The following is a 17,455-nucleotide window of genomic DNA, read 5'->3' on the forward strand; positions in this document are numbered from 1 at the left end:
CCTCAGAATGCAATCAAAAGATGAGGATTTAATGTAGATTTATGAAAGTAAAATTAATTTTATGGCATACAAACCTTTTTCTCCTGCTGGAGCAGCTAGTACAGCAAAGAAAATTCTCCAGCTGTTAAAACAGGACCACTTTTCTTGGCTGAGTTTAAATTATTATTATTATTGTGAATTATAACCTTTATTTTAATGGCATTTGATGACTGGATTTTCCACATGTAACCAGTTCTACAGCCTCTCCTGGACAGTTGACAAAAAACTGAAATAACGTTACATACATCACAGCTTTACAGTGAATTGCCAACACCGCACTGGCAGCTTGTCTGCTTCCGCCTTTATTTCAGCTTCGTCTGTACAGAGAAAGAGAGGATAAAGAGACTAAGCTCTCTGAGCTGTCCGTAACTCCTAAATAATTTATTGAATGTGCAATGTGGTGAACCAGGGTGTCCCTGGTCCCACGAAAACAACACTGGGTTGCCACGGGGACAGCTACTCTGAGCATTATGGGATATAGAGTATACCTGATGTCTATGATGACAGTGTCCTTGTGACAGATGGTTGACCAGGTGTTTTAATCTTTCTCAGTGATGTTTTATTCACTGCCGTGTCTTCCCTTTCTTTGTTACTTTTTATTTATTCACATCGGCTTGTTTGTGTGTGATGCTGATCTGAGTTTCTCAGCCCATCCTTCTCCATATTTCAACACATTCGTACTGTTCTTACTCTTACTCGCTGTCTACCAAACTATCAGTATGTCTACATTTACTCTCTCTTAGCAATTCCTCTGCTCCTTTTCCTCTGTCAGGAGAAACGTCGGCTACAGGAGGAGCAGGACAGAGCCAAGAGAGAGATGGAGGATGAGAAGCTCAGGCTGCAGCAGCTCAAGGTCTGACGCACATACCCAGGATGACCTAACCCATCTTGTTCATTCATGCAGATATTCACACGCACATGCAGCCTTAATTTCACTCAGCTAAAATCCTCTGAAGACCCATCCTGGCTTGTTAGCAAGCAGACACCATCCAAATCTATTTCCTTTTCTCACACACACATGCAGATGAACTGTACAACCCTCCGCACTTCCTGGTTTTGCCAGTTCCTCACAAGGTTACAGACAAGCCTTCCTCTGCTGAAATCAGTTTTTATGTGAGTGTTTACACACACTGCAAGTCACAGAGCTGCTCTATTGTTTTCACATCATTTCCACACTGCCGTTCCCACTTCCTACTCCGCTGTGTTACCCTGTCCTGGGGCACATTCCTCAAATTGCGTGAAATTTGTGCAGCATGTGTTTGTGTGCATGCAGGTATGCATGTGTGCACTAGTGTGGTCATGCATATGCCTGCCATATTTGTGTGTGCATGTGAGCGCACTAAACATGAATTGCTCCTGTGTGAGATCAAAAATCAACTTGCAAGAGCCTACAAAGATTCATTTTAAATTACTACTTCTATGCTTGCTCTCTCAGGAGGTGATATCATCGTAGCTTTTAGTGCATTCATTAGCTCGGACATTGACTCTAAACCCACAGTAGATGTAAGGACGTGATAAAGAGGGAGCAGCGGCATATACACGGCCCTTGACCTGCAGGAAAGTTTAGAGAGGGCTTCGCTCAGCAAGCCGAAGGCACAGGGAGGAGAACAGAGTGGGGTTTGTTCTGCACTGCAGGAGAAAACACAGAGATGGTTTTGTGACACTTAGTTAAGTAGGTAGCTACTGGCTATAACGGTTACCAGATTTTGAAAACATGGGGCCATAGGCTGGAGGGAAGTATGGGCTTTCACACACTTATACATCAGTAGTAAGTGAGAAGCTTGCAATCACCTTGGCTTTACACAGTAAGAGAAAGTGTAGCTGCTGTGAGTGCTTCGTGTTTGGATTTAATGCATAATTATAGCCGTTTAATTATGATAAAATTGATAATCCTGCAGGATTAGATTTACTAAAAGTTCCCTGCAGACAGGCGTATGTTTATTTCTGTTGTCAGGGTCAGTTAAAGACCAGCGTTCCTAGAGCTGGCAAGAGTTTGCTGTCTGGCTCAAGGGCACTTTAGCTGCGCAGATGCTTGCTGAAATAAGCACTTGAACCAAGGTCAGCTGGTTGTAACACGGCTGCACTGATAAAGTCACCCTGCAGCCACTGTTGGTAGTCCTGCATAAAGAGAAATACATCTAGTTTATTACATGTTTGAGAGAAATATTTCTTCTTGACAATTTTGAGCTTACAACTATTTCAGTCGAGTGTTTAATATCTAAATATGCGACCATTTGAAGGGTTTCCATTCATTTTGGGCAGATAATTTTTTAAGTGGAATTTATTTGTCAGAAGTTGCGAAAAGCAGTGGAAATGCATTTGTGGAGTAAATAATGGCAGAGTTGGTTTTACAAGCCTGACAAATGGCACTAAACCACTATCATCATAAAATCATTTTCATGTCAGTGTTGTTACCAGGGTTTGCTCTCTGGTTGTGCAGCTACGTGTCACCACGTTTGTGTATTTGTTTTGATTTGTTGATGTAGCATGAAAAAAGTCCACTTTTTCTTGAGGCCAAAGGACTGAAATAACCTTTTCCTTGTTAGTACATGAGGACTGATTGATATGCTTTAGTCCAGATCTGCACCAAATATACCTCATAATCTTGTGGAAAAAATCTGTACATACCTTGAAATGGTGAATATTTCATGTCATTATACTATTCAAATTTTACTTCTCTGTTAGGCTTGGGCATACAGCGGCAAGGGCTTTTTTCTTTTATACTAGTTTGTCCTGTAACTGTATCGCTTTTTAAATCTCTTTTTTTAATACCCTGGTATACTAAAATACCTTTATACTGCCCCAGCCTATTGTCTGTGTGTTTCAGAACATGACAAACTAAAAGTAAATAACACATAACTTGTATTTTTTCCACCTTTGTCAGTTAAAAAGTCATCTGTACACCAAGCTCTAATTAGTTCAGGTGGAATTGACTCATTATATTTTAAAGCTATGATTTTTTTAGTGGCTTGTGTAGTCTGAAGTGGAATGTCAGGTTTGCGAAGTAACACCTGTGTGGAAAGCGCCACTTATTGTCACACATACAAACACACACATAGAGCTTTTAAAGAGTTTGTGTAAGATGTCCAGTGGGATAAAGCAGTGGAAATGGAGAATTAGACATAAAGGAGTGTCGTGCTGTTTTTCCATGTCTGGAGGACGGTCTGTTTAGAAGATGATGTTCAGTGAGTAGTCAGCTCTACAAACTACTGAGAATTGCACTCTTGTTTGTGTAAAACTTGAAAGTACTCGGTTCGATGTTCTGTTAGAAGGGAATAGTAAGTATCCTCGGGCAGCTTTCATTCACTGGATCGTGTGTTTTTACAGAAGTGGTGTAGGAAAAAGATGAGAATAAAAAGTGTACACACTTGAAATTCATGCTAGTATTCTCTTTGAGATGAAGACTGATGACATGGACTCACAGCTGCTCCTTTTTTTTTCCTCTCTCACCTTTTTTCTCACCTTTGCCACTCAAATAGACACATTTTTCTTTATCTTTCCCATCTCAGTTTCTCACTCTGGCCACATTACTGCTCCAGACATGTTACCTCTTCTCTCTCTCCACTTCTTATTCTTTTCTCTTAGGCTCTGTCTGAAATCACTGCCTTAACCACTCATTTATCGTTGCCCACATAATACACAACCATTTGTAGTTTTCTCTATGGTGTTTCTGACATTTTAATCACCATCATTTTGCATTGTAACTGATGAGTGTATTGTTGCATGGCTGTTGTTGTATCTGTGTGACACATTGCATCTTAGAATTATCAGTAAAAAGCAGTAAACAGTGAAATTAATGATTATATAAAGTGTAATTTTTTGTGATGGTTATTTAAAAGTGAATTTCTAGCTTGAGGTGAAAAGTTTCATTCACTCAATGTTCAATTTACAAAAAACAGTACTACCTTATAAGAATATACAGTAGTGCATACTGAGTGTAGTTAGTATGTAGTATAGAGTTTGGACATATGGGATCTTTTTCATTTTGTTGTGGCCACTTTAGAGCACAGTAGATGCATTTATCAAATAAAATGGTGAAGAGGGAGTGTAGTGCACCAAATCAGGAGTGAATACAGATGATCTTTCTCTTTTTCTTACCATTCTGCCATCAGCAGTTAGTTGCAGTTGAACATTGTGTTGCTAATAGCAACCACTAAATGGAAAAAATCTACAGCAGCTGGAGTTAAACTGATTAGCTTCAAATACCATTCTGTGAACGAGCAAATGTTGGCATGCATCCTTTATCTACTCTTAAAATACCCTTTTTGATCATTATCTAAGTCTCTAGCTATTGTGTGACAGTTTTGTAAGCAAGTTTTTCTGATCAGCTAAGTGTTAGCTAGCCTAACAAAACAGTAATCTAAGTACTGCTAGCTAGCATTAGTTCGCTGTTCTCAGCTAGCATAGCTAATTCAATATTCCAGATAAGTAACTTAACAGCGAACCACAGTGAGAGCCATTATCCACACATGGAGAAAACATGAAGCAGTGGTCCCAGGAGTGGCCGGCCTACCAAAATTACTCCAAGAGCGCATCAACAACTCATCCAGGTCACAAAAGAACCAAGAACAACATCTAAAGCACAGGCGTAAAACTAACACAGCATTTCAGAAAAAGAACATCATACTGACAGTCAAACATGGTGGTAGTGTGATGGTCTAGGGCTGCTTTGCTGCTTCAAGACCTGGACGACTTGCCGTAATTGATGGAACCATGAATTCTGCACTCTACCAGAAAATCCTGAAGGAGAATGTCTGGTCATCAATTCATGAGCCCACTTGGGTTATGCAGCAGGACAATGATCCGAAGCACACCAGCAAGTCCACCTCTTAATGGCTCAAAAAAATCAAAATGAAGGTTTTAGAGTGGCCTAGTCAATGTGCAAACTTAAATCTGATTGAAATGCCTTAAACAGGCCGTTCATGCTCGAAAACCCTTCAATGTGGCTGAATTAAAACAATTCTGGAAAGAAGAGTTGGCCAAAATTCCTCCACAGAGATGTGAAAGACTCGGTGGCAGTTATCGCAAACGCTTGATTGCAGCTGTTGCTGCCAAGGGTGGCACAACCAGTTGTTAGGTTTAGGGGGCAATTACTTTTTCACATAGGGCCAGGTTGGTTTCGATAGCTTTTTCCCCTTAATAAATTAAATTCTGATTTAAAAACTGCATTTTGTATTTACTCTGGTTATCTTTGTCTGATATTAAAATTTGTTTGATGATCTGAAACATCTAAGTGTGACAAAAAAGCAAAAAACAGAAGAAATCTGTAAGGGGGCAAATACTTGCAATACACTGTACATAGCCACACGTTGTAGGCTAGCAGTTAACTTAGAGCAATACTAAAGCTGTGGTACAAGTAGCATGGTTTGTTCAGTAGTGAGCACTGACAGGGTATTTTATTTTATGTAACTGCTGAGTACTTCTTGGTCACAGTTCTTTAGTAACCAAATTTTAAGGATCTTTATCAAAAGACTTTATGTTAAAAATGACAGTCAGCCAAAATATTATCAGATTTTTTTTTTAGCTCTCAAATATAATATATATTTAAGTATCTGCCTCAAAAACCATATAACCTACTGGATGAGGTTGACACTGATTTTTCTGTGTTTATCAAATTGATGTTTTTACAGTTTTACAACTATACTACTCCCAGTAAACACTTTAAAGGCCACCTAAACTAGAGCTGGGTGGTATTTCTGAAATAATTATCAAGAGATATTTTCTGATATCTTTTCAGTACATAGCACAGTATGACCAACACACATGAAATCACACGTAAAATAATCAAATTGATGTTCAATTCAAAGACTTTTGTTGTTCCACTGTAGGAGTGGGCTTAAGGATAAAATCCTGTATCACTATATATGTACTTTACCTAATCTTGATATTGATGTGTGTTATTGTAACATATATTAGTATTTTTTCTAGGAAATTGATCATCAGTTGATAAACAGTAGGATAAAATAATCAGAAGATAAAATAACTGAAGAGGTCTTTCTGTTTTTGACTTATTCAGCAAATTACATACCTCACATATCACAAGCAGAGTGATGCAAAAAAGATAAGTCCAATATTGCCAATAAGCTCTCCTGCTCATTGATTTGCAGTGCTGCTTGCAATGGCCTCCTACAACCAGAGGTATTAGAATGAATGATATTAGAATACAATGCAATGCTACTGAAATTTGACTCTCTCCTCCTTCCTCTTCTTCACCTTCTCTTTCTCACTCCAGAGGAAGTCTCTGAGGGACCAATGGTTGATGGAGGGAGCGCCCTTGTCCCCAGCCTCCCAAGATGCCCAGAGCCCTCGCTCTCCACTGTGGGGTTCCCAAGCCCAGGAGATCGAAAAGCACATTGACAAGTACGGCCGCAGTGTGTGAGATTGTCTGTTTATGTGTGTGCTAGTTAGAGCACAGAGACGAGGAGACCATTTGTTACTGTCTGAGCTGACAGAGCATGAGTGAACTGTCACATTTTTGTTGTATTTGTGTAGTTCATGTACCTTATGTATAATTGATAGTTGCAGCATTCCCTTTTCTATTTTTGTTTTCTTGTAATTTTCACTGTTGTTGTACATTATGTATGCTTTGGCAAAGCTGCTTTTCAATTCTGCCAGTGCTGAACTTGCAGGCAGCGAGTAAGAGGGTTATCCAGCCTGCACACTTGCCAGACAGGACTAGACTTTTCGTTATTGCAGGGGACAATGTTGTTAAGTCCCTGAAGACAGAACTCTAAGATCCCGATCTTATTATTGCAAAGGTCCACAGCTCTGTCTCGCTTTTCAAGAAGACTCCTCACACTCACAGACTGTACGTGGCCTCTGAGGGTGATTTGAACATTTGAAAAATGTGCCTACAGTAGCTTTACTTAGATTGGGATCATTAAAAGACAAAGTGACTAGCATTAAAGAATGACAATTGCTGTCCAAATAGTGAATTGGAGCCATAATATGTTAAATACAGTTGTAGGTCAAATTCCTATTTAATATACAGTTTATGGTAAAAAGCAAGTTGTTTCCCGCTGCCCACTCCTTCCATGACTCAAAGTTCAGGTGCTGTTTGCCTGCAGGGACGCTGAACAGGAGCACAAGACATGTGCAACATTATAATTGGACAATGACAAGCGAGACGAGCCCTTCACTATAAGCTGATCAGCTGTTTGTAAATGTCAATTGTCTAAAGCTAAACCCACTGCTCTGAAAATACACACATTTGACTTTGAGTTAAGTGACTGCCTGCCAGACTCCATTAACATATTGTCACATTTAACCGTTATAAACATTTACTCCTTATTAAAGTTTGTTAATGATGTCTTACCACTCATAAACAGTGAACATTCAGCATTAATTTCAAGTCTAATAAATGCAAAATGGGCAAATAAAAATGGTTATTGTGGCCCGGAATGGAAATTTCAAAGGAGAACATACTGAATATAGCATTGTTTTCAGAGAAGCCAGGAATTCAACTTGTTTCCTTAATCTTAAGTGGTATATCATGATCATTTTATGATTTAGTACAGTAAATATATTACACATTTCACCTTTAAATACCTAAAAATAAATATTTAAGCATCAAATTTGAACATTTAAAAGCATCATAATCTTGGAGTGCCTCGTCAGTTTAGATTTGATGTGTTTGTTTTGTGCATGTGTGGTCTCAGGTTGCAGTCGGAGAGTCAGCGGCTGGCAGAGGAGGAAGAGAAGCTGAAGGAACAGATGGAGGATAGCCAAACAGTAAGAAACTTGCACACACACTCACCCACTCACTCTGTGGACACAAAGGGGGGTTGGAATATGTGTCGAACAAGCTTGCTCCATCATCTTCCATTAGGCAGAAAATTTCCCACAACTTCTATCTGTGGCTTTTTGCCATGAATAATGCATTTCCTCTCTTAATGTACCTTTGATGTAGCACCTCTTGTTCAAAAGCAGGAACTTTATGAATGTAAGCTGCTCTGTTACATAAACAATTCAGCACTTGATCCACGCTGGAATTATTGTTTCACGTCAAGCCAAGCACAAGTATGTTTACCTCGTCTCGCCTTGCTGAAGGTCTTTATAGTAGAACAAAAGAGTTGTCCTTCCCTTCCTACCACTGGCTCCAGGGTCTTTTTAGTAAGGTTTTTCATATGTTCATCTTAACCTTGGCTTTTGGAGATCAGCTAAAATCAACCGGAAACATAAACAGAAGATTCCATTTTTAATAGCTGTTAGAGCTTATAAGCCCTGCTGGCTGTGATGGAGGAGACTTTGAGTGTTTGACCTTATCCTCTGTGTGAAAACAGCTCTTTAAACAGACCCTGCCAGCAAAGCTTTTATTCAGTGGGCAGACTGAGCGTGAATGACAGCTAATATCTGGCAACTCAGTCAGTCAGATGACAAAGATTTTTTTTTTAAATGATTCTGTTTGCCTAATGCTTTCTGATGAGACTAGGGATGTAATCATATGTAATCATTTTAATAGTAAGGTACACAGATAAACATGATTACTGTTTGTCTATGCAGATCTTTAGATAAGTACATGCTACATAAAAACCTGTAGAGAGGGGTCAACGTTACAAAGGTCAGGTAGGGCTTTTCAGCTCAATCACTCCCCCTTGTGACCAACCAGAATGTCATGGCCCTTTTAACTGCTAAAATTATTACTATCCTCCATATAAGAGCCATTATAGTAGACACATTAACTAGTTCAGCACAGACTGTGCTCGTCTGTGTTGTTTAGAGTGTAGGATAGACACTTATTTAGACTACACAAGGGACTATATTTCATAGAAATGTTCTGGATTGTGTCTGTTTCTACAAGCTTTTGTGAGAACCCAGCATTTGCATTTCATTTGTTGTCTTTTTATCTTTTCTTCAAAATACACCAGAGGTTCAGGCAAGACAACACAACACAGTTTCACCAGTTGAGTCACACAGAAAATTTTATTCCTCCTCTGTCCCTCTTACCCAACAGGAAGCAGTGAAGGTGGCAGAGGCCGGAGCAGGTAAGTGGGATCAGATAAACTTTTTGGCAAACAGAAATGTTAAAATTACAGTGGACATTTTAGAAAATTGCATTTCCATTAGCTTTTTTACCAGTGAAAGAGATAAATTGATACAGATATTAAACTGCAGAGGAGTTAACGTGAGCATTTTCAAGCAAATTTACAAGCTCTGACATCCACAGTATGTGACAGAGTGCAGAGCGAAGCGTGGCTGTCATCCATCTGCCAGCTATTTTCAAAACTGTTTCAACACTGCATTCTGTCCAATTCATGTCAATCCTGTAGCACTTTATCACATTAAAGATAGAAAAGAAGGACCTTCTGAGTCACAACATTGTTGTCGTCTAGTGTTACACTCATGCATCAAAATAATGAGAAAAAAAGTTGTCCCGAGAAGCTCTGGTGTGTTGATTAAGCCACAGTGTAAATCAGTCTTCTGTGTAGACCTTGTAATAAAGTTACAGGTGCATCTTAGTCTGTATATTATAATATAAAGGCACTGCAAGGTGTCATTTTCCTAGAAATCAGTACTCCATCTTGTTGTAATTCACGATTTCTACACTCTATGTCTGAAAAGCACTGCTGTCTGCTGATGTTGCAATAAATATGAATTATTATTTCCCCAGAAATAGTCCATGATGCTGTAGTGCAGAACGGAGAAAACAATGCAACAGGATCAGGTGCGTATAGAGCTGACTCATGTGTCATAACATTCACACAGACACACACCACAATGCTCTCATGAAGCTCATGTGCAGAGTGCAAAACAAATCCTGCACACATAAAAGGGATAGTTCACCCAAAAGTGAAAATTCCTTCATTATCTACTCATCCTTTATGTTGACTGAAAGTCAAGGTTTTGTTTGTCAGTCTACAAAACACTGCTGGGAGATTCTGCAATGCTGTTTTCCTGTGAAACTCCAGCAGTGTTTTGTTGAAAAAAAAAACAAGCCTGACCTCCAATCATCATGAGGGGGAGTAATGAGTGGTAATGGTAATTATTACTTTTGGGTGAACTATCCCTTTAAATCACATCTATAGCCTTACTGATGTCAACATCTTATTTCCTATCCATTCTTGCTCTTTTAATTCTTAACCATTCCCATTTCATGCCAACCCCTTAAAGGCCATGAGATCCCCTATAGAAATACTGGTCTGTATGCATCGCATATATTGATCTTGAGAAAATTTGCATCATAAAGGAGGAAGTGGCACAGGCGTGTCTATAGTTGGCAAAAAGTTCATACATGCTGTGATGAATATTTACACATGTTGAATAAGGTTTTGCATATATATTTATGTTAATAGGCTCTCAAGTGCATAACTTGCATTTTTAGAGGACAGCGTGTACGTGGACATGTCAGTGGGCATGTTACTCACACTGCTGAAACTGAGAAGAGAGTTAAGAAAGAAAGAATAAATTGAACCATCCATTTGTATTTGAGGTCTATAATCTCACTGCAGGATCTAAATTTGCATCTTGTGCATGCATTTATATTTTTGTTGAGAACAGTTGGACACAAGATGCAAAGACCAACACTTTTGTTTGTGCTCACATTTTTCATGAGCTGTACTAAAAGTAGTAAAAGTAAAAGACTTTTTTTGCGAACATAAAAGGTTTATTTCTCTCAAATTTTGCTCACCAATGTTAGTGAGCACTTATCTGGCGTAATTATGACACAGGTGTGCATTGGACTAGTTAGAATAAAAGGCCACTTTAAAATGTGCACTTTTACCCCCCAAAAAAGACAATTATTAGGCACTGAACGATGGGCTATTTCACATGAGACTACAGTTTTTTTTCCAAGGAGGGTCAAATCATGACACAGCCTACTCTGCCTCTGATTTGCTTATACTGATATCTCCTAACCAACTCCTAACTAACTAACTAACCAAACCAATGAAGGCAACATGTACTAGCCAACCAGAAAAAATTATATCATTTTAGAGTGGCTTTTTATTGTGGCCAGTTCAAGACACACCTGTGTAATAATCATGCTGTTTAGTACCATACCTCTCAGGAGGATGGATTATCTTGGTTAACAAATTTATGAACAAATTTGAGAGAAGTAAATCTTTTGTGTGAAAAATGGGAGCAAAAACAAAAGCATTTATACTTTGTTGTAGAGTATATTTCATCAACACAATATGTTGTAGCATGTCTTTTCTCGTGATGGTTTAATAATTACTAGTTGTTTCATTTTGCTCTGTAACAAATAGAATCATCTCATTAGTATACAGGCTTGTAGCAAAATCTTGGCCTTAGCTTCTGCATTTTTTAGTAGAGCAGAGGTGAATGACTTTTCTGTGTAATACATTGAGATTCATGGATGGGAGAGTCTTTTGTTAACCATATTACAATACATGAATTAGCTGTATCAAGCACTGATATATTGATGGAAAAAAAACTCTAATTGCAATCAGGCAACAGTGCATTTCCTCCCTACTAACTACAATGAAAGTTAATAATCAGTGTTAATGACAGCATGGCATATTGATTGCAGCTCAATCAGGATCATTTAAATGCATCAACGGCACAAACTATTCCAAATAATGCTCCTCCTGTGCTGACAGTGATATTTATTTGATATTTTTCATCAGAAACAACTGAGGATGAAGTGAAGACAAACCAAAACCCGCTGGAGGATGAATCTGCAGCCGTCCTAACAAATGGCAGGGGAAACTCGGAGGCAGACAACAATCCTGATGCTTCAGAGCAGAATAATCAGTCCACCACCAACGGACTAGTTGTAGCCTCTGAGGAGGTTATTAGCATGACGTTGGAACCGGGGTTGAGCCTGAGTGTTTCTGAGGCAGAGCCTGGTCAGCTTCCAAATGTCAACATTAATGAGGAGGAAGAGGAGGAGGAAGGGACTCTGGTGATTAGAGCAGAACCTGTGATCATCACAGATGAAGAGGATGATGTACCTGAGGATCTTGCACCACAGGAAGATCAACAGGAGATCACACAGTCAGAGGAAATGCCTCTGCAAAATCCAGAAGCAGGCCAAGACGGAGAGGAAGCTGTGGAGGACGAAGTAAAGACAGAAACTCCAGACACGTTCGCACAACCAGAGAAGAGTGAGCCAGCTGAAGCCACTGCAGAGGCGCAACCAGCAGCTGCAGATGGAGACATGCAGGAAAACGGAGATGGTGAGACAGAAGCTGAAGGACAGGGAAACCAATCAGAAGATCCGGCCGTGCAGATGCAGCCCCCATCCAGTGCTCTAGAGGGCACTGTAGTGGCACCGTTGCCAGTCTACTCTCAGTCCATTCACACCCCCCAGCTGGAGGCTGAGGGTGCAGCTGCAACGTCACCAGAGGGAGCTGAGGCAGCACAAAAAGCCCAAGAGCCTGCCACTCTCTCCGCCCAATTCCAGGAAGTTCCTCTGGCCGATCCCCAGGAGAACCAGAGGACAGAGGCGGGGCCAGCGGAGCAGGAACCCCTCCTGTCACAGGCCAAAGCCCCTGACACCCATGCAGAACCACCAGCAGCAGCATCAGCTAACAGCCCCGCCAGCACAGAGACACACATCCCAACCAGGGCTGGCCAGGGAGAGGAGGCTGAGGCACCCAAACGCAAAACCTGCCAGTGTTGCTCTGTCATGTAGATGTCCTCTCTGTACATCCATTTCCTCTCTCTCTCTCTCTTCGGTCTGCCAGCATCCTTCAGTCCGTCTCCCTGCTGTTCAATCCACAACAAAATCCTTCCCCTCGTCTCTTTGTTTTATGCACCCATCATTTTCAAATCACTATGTCCGCAACCTACTTCTCTTTCCTCCCCTTCCCTCTGCCCTCATTCCTTGTATTTATCTTGAAATGTCCCCATCCCCATCTTGAGTTTTGATTCTCCAGAGGGAAGTGAGCTCTGTCCAACATGATGACGGCGAGCTATGGACTGGACTTGACAGTGTTTAAGTGCCTTGAGGAGCTCTTTATGCAGGACTACACTTATATTCTCTTCACACAAAATGGACCAAATTCTAAAGTGTGTTTCTTTTTTTTTTGAGTTTGATTTCATCTTACTGGTTAGCAGATGAGCCAGCCATTGTATAACGGATCATACAGCCCTCATATTACATGCAGTTAAATGGACAGTTCCCCCAAAAGTCAAAATTCCATATTTTTCCTCTGGCCTGTAACACTCTTTATCTGTCTAGATTGTTTTGGTGTGAGTGGCAGAGTTTTGGAGATATTGGCCATAGAGATGTCTGCCTTCTCTCCAATGTAGTAAACTTAATGACACTTGGCTTGTACTCAAAACACCCAAAAATTCAACACCAGTGTCTCTTTCCAGAAATCATGACCTGGTTAGACAAGATAATCCACAGACCTTGTTGTGAACAGTTTCATGTAGGAACTTTGTCTCTTGTAAAGTAGTTCCTATATAAAAACTCACAACAAGGTCTGTGCATTATCTAAACAAGTCATGATTTCTGGAAAGAGTCCCTGTTGTTGAATTTTTCAGTTTTTCCTCTTTATTTATTGCTTTGAGCACAACGAGCCGTGTGCCATTTAGTTTAGAGAAGGCAGACATCTCTAGGGCTGATACCACCAAAACTCTGCAACTCACACCAAAACTATCCAGAAGGATAAAAAAAAATTTACAAGCCTGGGGGAAAATATTAATGTTTTTATTTTGGGGTGAATGATCCCATTGAAGCAAAAAAAAAAAAAAGAAGAAAAAAAAAGAAAGAAAAACAGATGTATTATTTTAAATTGTTGCATCTACATGTGTAATTCATTGGTTATTTTTTATAATCTAAATATAGGATTTAACTGAAAAGGTCAAAATTTTGAAGAGGTTTCAAGAAGATAATATTCTAATTTAATGAATTTAGTGCTGAATTATTTTATTGATTGTGATCTTTTATTTCCTTTATTAGAGATATTTTTAATCCAAGTATCAGGCCTGGACAGTTTTATGTACTCTGTAATGCAGGTTTTGACAATACACAGACTAATAATATGAAATGGTCTAATTTATAAAGAACAACAGAATATTTTGTGGGCCATTGTCAATTTTAAAAGAGACATTATTTTTGAAATACCTGAAAGTATGAACTTTGTATTTTTACCAGATGACCTTTTGAAGAGAGTCTCCAGAGCTCCTGACAGCTCTGTGCATGGATGTATATACTGTACACATACACCTGGATATGAGAGTGTCTGAGATGTCAGCTTTGAAATGATTGATGAATGATTTAATGATTAAACTGACATTTGTGATACATTCCCTGATGTACTTGATGTTCATCCAGAATTTCTGTACCTCAAACAGTGGACTTGTCCCAAAGACACAACATTGCTTCATGCGACACGCTGAATAATGTTTAACTATTTTGTTTATTATTCCTATTCCTGAACTGGTTAGGACAGGACTCCACTGTCACACTTAACCTTCCTCTCATGTTAGGGTCTGCACTGACCTGTTTTATGTTTTAAATGCATAAAAGTACGACATAAATTTGTTTATTGGATCAAGACTTTTTGACTTTGTCAGGAACTTCTATTTAAACAAAATAAAATTTTACTAAATTATAAAATGCTCTGGTGAAAATTATGACCTTTGTGTTGTTGGGGTCAGTTTTGACAAGATTTGATAAGATTATAAAACAATAATGTGTCAAAACTGAAATCATAAACGCACTATCATCCAGCAGCCCACAGCCAGCTCTTCCTCCAACCACTTGAGCTTCAGTTAGGGGCTTCTCTCTTTGCCTGTTTGACCAAACAAACAAATACGGACATGTCGGACTTAAGGCCAATTCAGTTAAGAGTTGGTGACTTGCAGAGTACACATCTCCAGTTTACAGCATGCAACAATGAGAAGAAATTTACTGTAAGGACAGAAAGACAAATAGATTGTGCTTCACCTGCAAAAAATATCTCTGCAAAGAACACACTAGTGTTAAGACTTGTTCGTTGCCTTTTTCTTGAAGTAAATATATAGGGGTCAAAATTGACCCATAACAGCATAGATGTTACTATAATTAATAATATTAAAATTAAAAAAAATTGTTTTTTGAACATTTAAGAGATGTGTTGTAATACCCCTCAGTAACAGTCAGGTAACATAACAACCTTTTATTTATTTATATAATTCTCTAGAGGTTCATTTTACAATTTTTTTAAATTGAAAACAAGGGATATGCTGTCAAAAGAAAGGCCCAGGGGGCCACAACAAAAATATTAAAACCACTCTTTTCATGGAAAAGGAAGCCTAACAAGGTAACAAAGAGGTAAGAAACAAATTGGATGAAAAAGAATTGTTTTTAGGGTTTTTTATGGCTGATTCAAGACACGGGTCAAAACCGACCCATTAACATAAGAGATAGTTACAGAAAGCTACACAAAAAAACAAAGAGGAAGGTTAAGAAAATGGAAGAAGGGTTATGCAGTTTCAGTTGTGCTAAATATTCCCCTGAAGAGAAGAAGGGGACTAATTGGATGTAGCTTTGAGAGATTTGTCACAAAGAGCATGAGATGATGTACCTGGTGTTCCCTGCAACACCTCTCAAAAATCCTCTACTTCTGCCACGACATAGAGCTTCCAGCAGTTTCTCTTGTGACAGTGCAATGGCCAGCAGCAAAGTCTTCTCAAGGACCAGTCCCAATTCTGTTCTTAATGTTTGCCTTGAGATGCCATTTTGTGGCAAATTTTCTGTTCAATATATACATGATTTTTTAAAATGACCGATCAATGATGAATTTTTGGTTTACAATAAATGTGACTTGTGAGAATAAACCCTGGTAAATTCAGTTTGTCACCTCTTGAAATGAGGCAGACTTAACTAATCTATTTTCAAATGAACTTTATCAGTCAGTTAGGTGGGAAATGTTGGGTGACTGCAGTTTATCCGCAGTTTATATTAACCACTGCACCCCTGCATGTGACATACTGCTACACAAATAAATTCACTTTATATATACGAATGTGCACATCAACTTTCAGTGTACTAAAGTGTTGTGCAGTATTCACTTTTCCTGGTAAACCTTGTAGACATTCTTGTATAGTACAGTAAGCAGTCAGTGTCAACAAGAAAGTAGAGCGAATATAAAAATCATTTTGAGGGTTGATTTGCGGATTACTGAATGTTAAGACTGTTTCAAAAAAATGAGCTAAAACAATTGAGAAAAACTAATATACAGGACAGATTAAATAACAGATTGCCTGCCACAAACATGACTCCAAATACATGCAAATGATTTTTTTTTTGGTGGATGAATTCTTTCTTAGCATGTTTGCCAAAGCCACTTTATATGGTTAGAATATATATTTAGTTTGAAATAGTTTTCTATTGAAGGCTGACACTAATTTCTAAACTTTAACAACCGCAAACGTCCAGTTTGCCAAGCAAAATATAAGTGAGTTTATATTTTTATTCCTATATTTATTTATATTTTTTCCTTTCTAAGACACTTCCGTGTATTTTTTTTAAAAGAAATCATCTAAAGTAGGCTACTGTAAGAAAATGAGTGTATACAACATCCGTTCCTGGATCAGTTATTGTTAAACATCTGACACCAGCATCCCAGTATAAACTGGAATATTGACAGAACTGCAATCCAGGAACAGTGCAAACAGTAAAACATTTGTTCTCCCACTTTATTTGATTTAAAAATGTGACTGACCATGAACCTGCGCTTGATGGTTGGGGTTCCTGGAAGACAGCTGCGTGTTCTGCTAGTTTAGATTGGAGCTGTTTAAGGAGAAGTTCGCCTTCCACAGTCTGTCAACAGGTATGGGCTCACAAAATATACTGTCAAGACTAATATGTGCCATCAATGTTTCCCTTAGTCTATAATCATCTGAAAGTAAGAACTGTTGTGTTTTCATGGCCTTAGAATAAGCCCTTTGTATCCACACAGGGCGCCTGGCCTCTTCTCAGAATGGGAATATTTGCCCAGAATGGACAAATCAAACACTGTTTTTCATAAGTTACTTGTCCATGAAAGAGAAGGGGCAGGTGAGGCAACATGTTTGCAACCATAAGCTCACTACTGGATACCACTAAATTTTACACACTAACCCTTTAAAATAACTTAAGGTTGTCAAAAAGCGTCAAAGTATCAATACTTTTCACCACCGCATTAAAGACAATTAAAGAAACAATACATTACTAACATTTGATAGTATCAAAATGATCGAAATGATCAAAAAATTATCTGCATGTTCGTTCAAAAGTTCAGGTCAGTCTTTATTGCCCTGCCTGAAATTTGGTTTGCAATGTTCAACTGATGTTCAGTGACTTTTTCTGTTCTATCACTGTGTGCAAAAACTTTTTTTTGTGCTTATTATGACAACCCTACTGCGATGTAGGGGACAACATCATGCAAATCTCAGTTCTTGTATCGTACTATTTTCCATTTATATGCTATCGCCTGGTCAAATCATTAAAAAACACAATATCTGTTACCATTGCTATGCA

General features: G+C 38.8%; 1 protein-coding gene across 1 annotated transcript in view; it reads left to right on the forward strand.

Annotated features, from left to right (window-relative positions):
- palm3 (paralemmin 3) overlaps positions 1 to 13,019 on the forward strand; it is a 47,753-nt gene extending 34,734 nt beyond the window's left edge. The window contains exons 3-8 of the mRNA XM_084715578.1: positions 812 to 892; positions 6,272 to 6,399; positions 7,698 to 7,770; positions 8,993 to 9,023; positions 9,650 to 9,703; positions 11,625 to 13,019. Of these exons, the coding sequence (XP_084571704.1) occupies positions 812 to 892; positions 6,272 to 6,399; positions 7,698 to 7,770; positions 8,993 to 9,023; positions 9,650 to 9,703; positions 11,625 to 12,634 (1,377 nt within the window). The 3' untranslated portion in view covers positions 12,635 to 13,019. The remainder of the gene's footprint in view (positions 1 to 811; positions 893 to 6,271; positions 6,400 to 7,697; positions 7,771 to 8,992; positions 9,024 to 9,649; positions 9,704 to 11,624) is intronic.
- Positions 13,020 to 17,455: the final 4,436 nt, after the last annotated feature.

Source organism: Lutjanus erythropterus, chromosome 3 (genome assembly GCF_056507025.1).
Source record: "Lutjanus erythropterus isolate fLutEry1 chromosome 3, fLutEry1.hap2, whole genome shotgun sequence".
Taxonomy (NCBI): Eukaryota; Metazoa; Chordata; class Actinopteri; order Lutjaniformes; family Lutjanidae; genus Lutjanus; species Lutjanus erythropterus.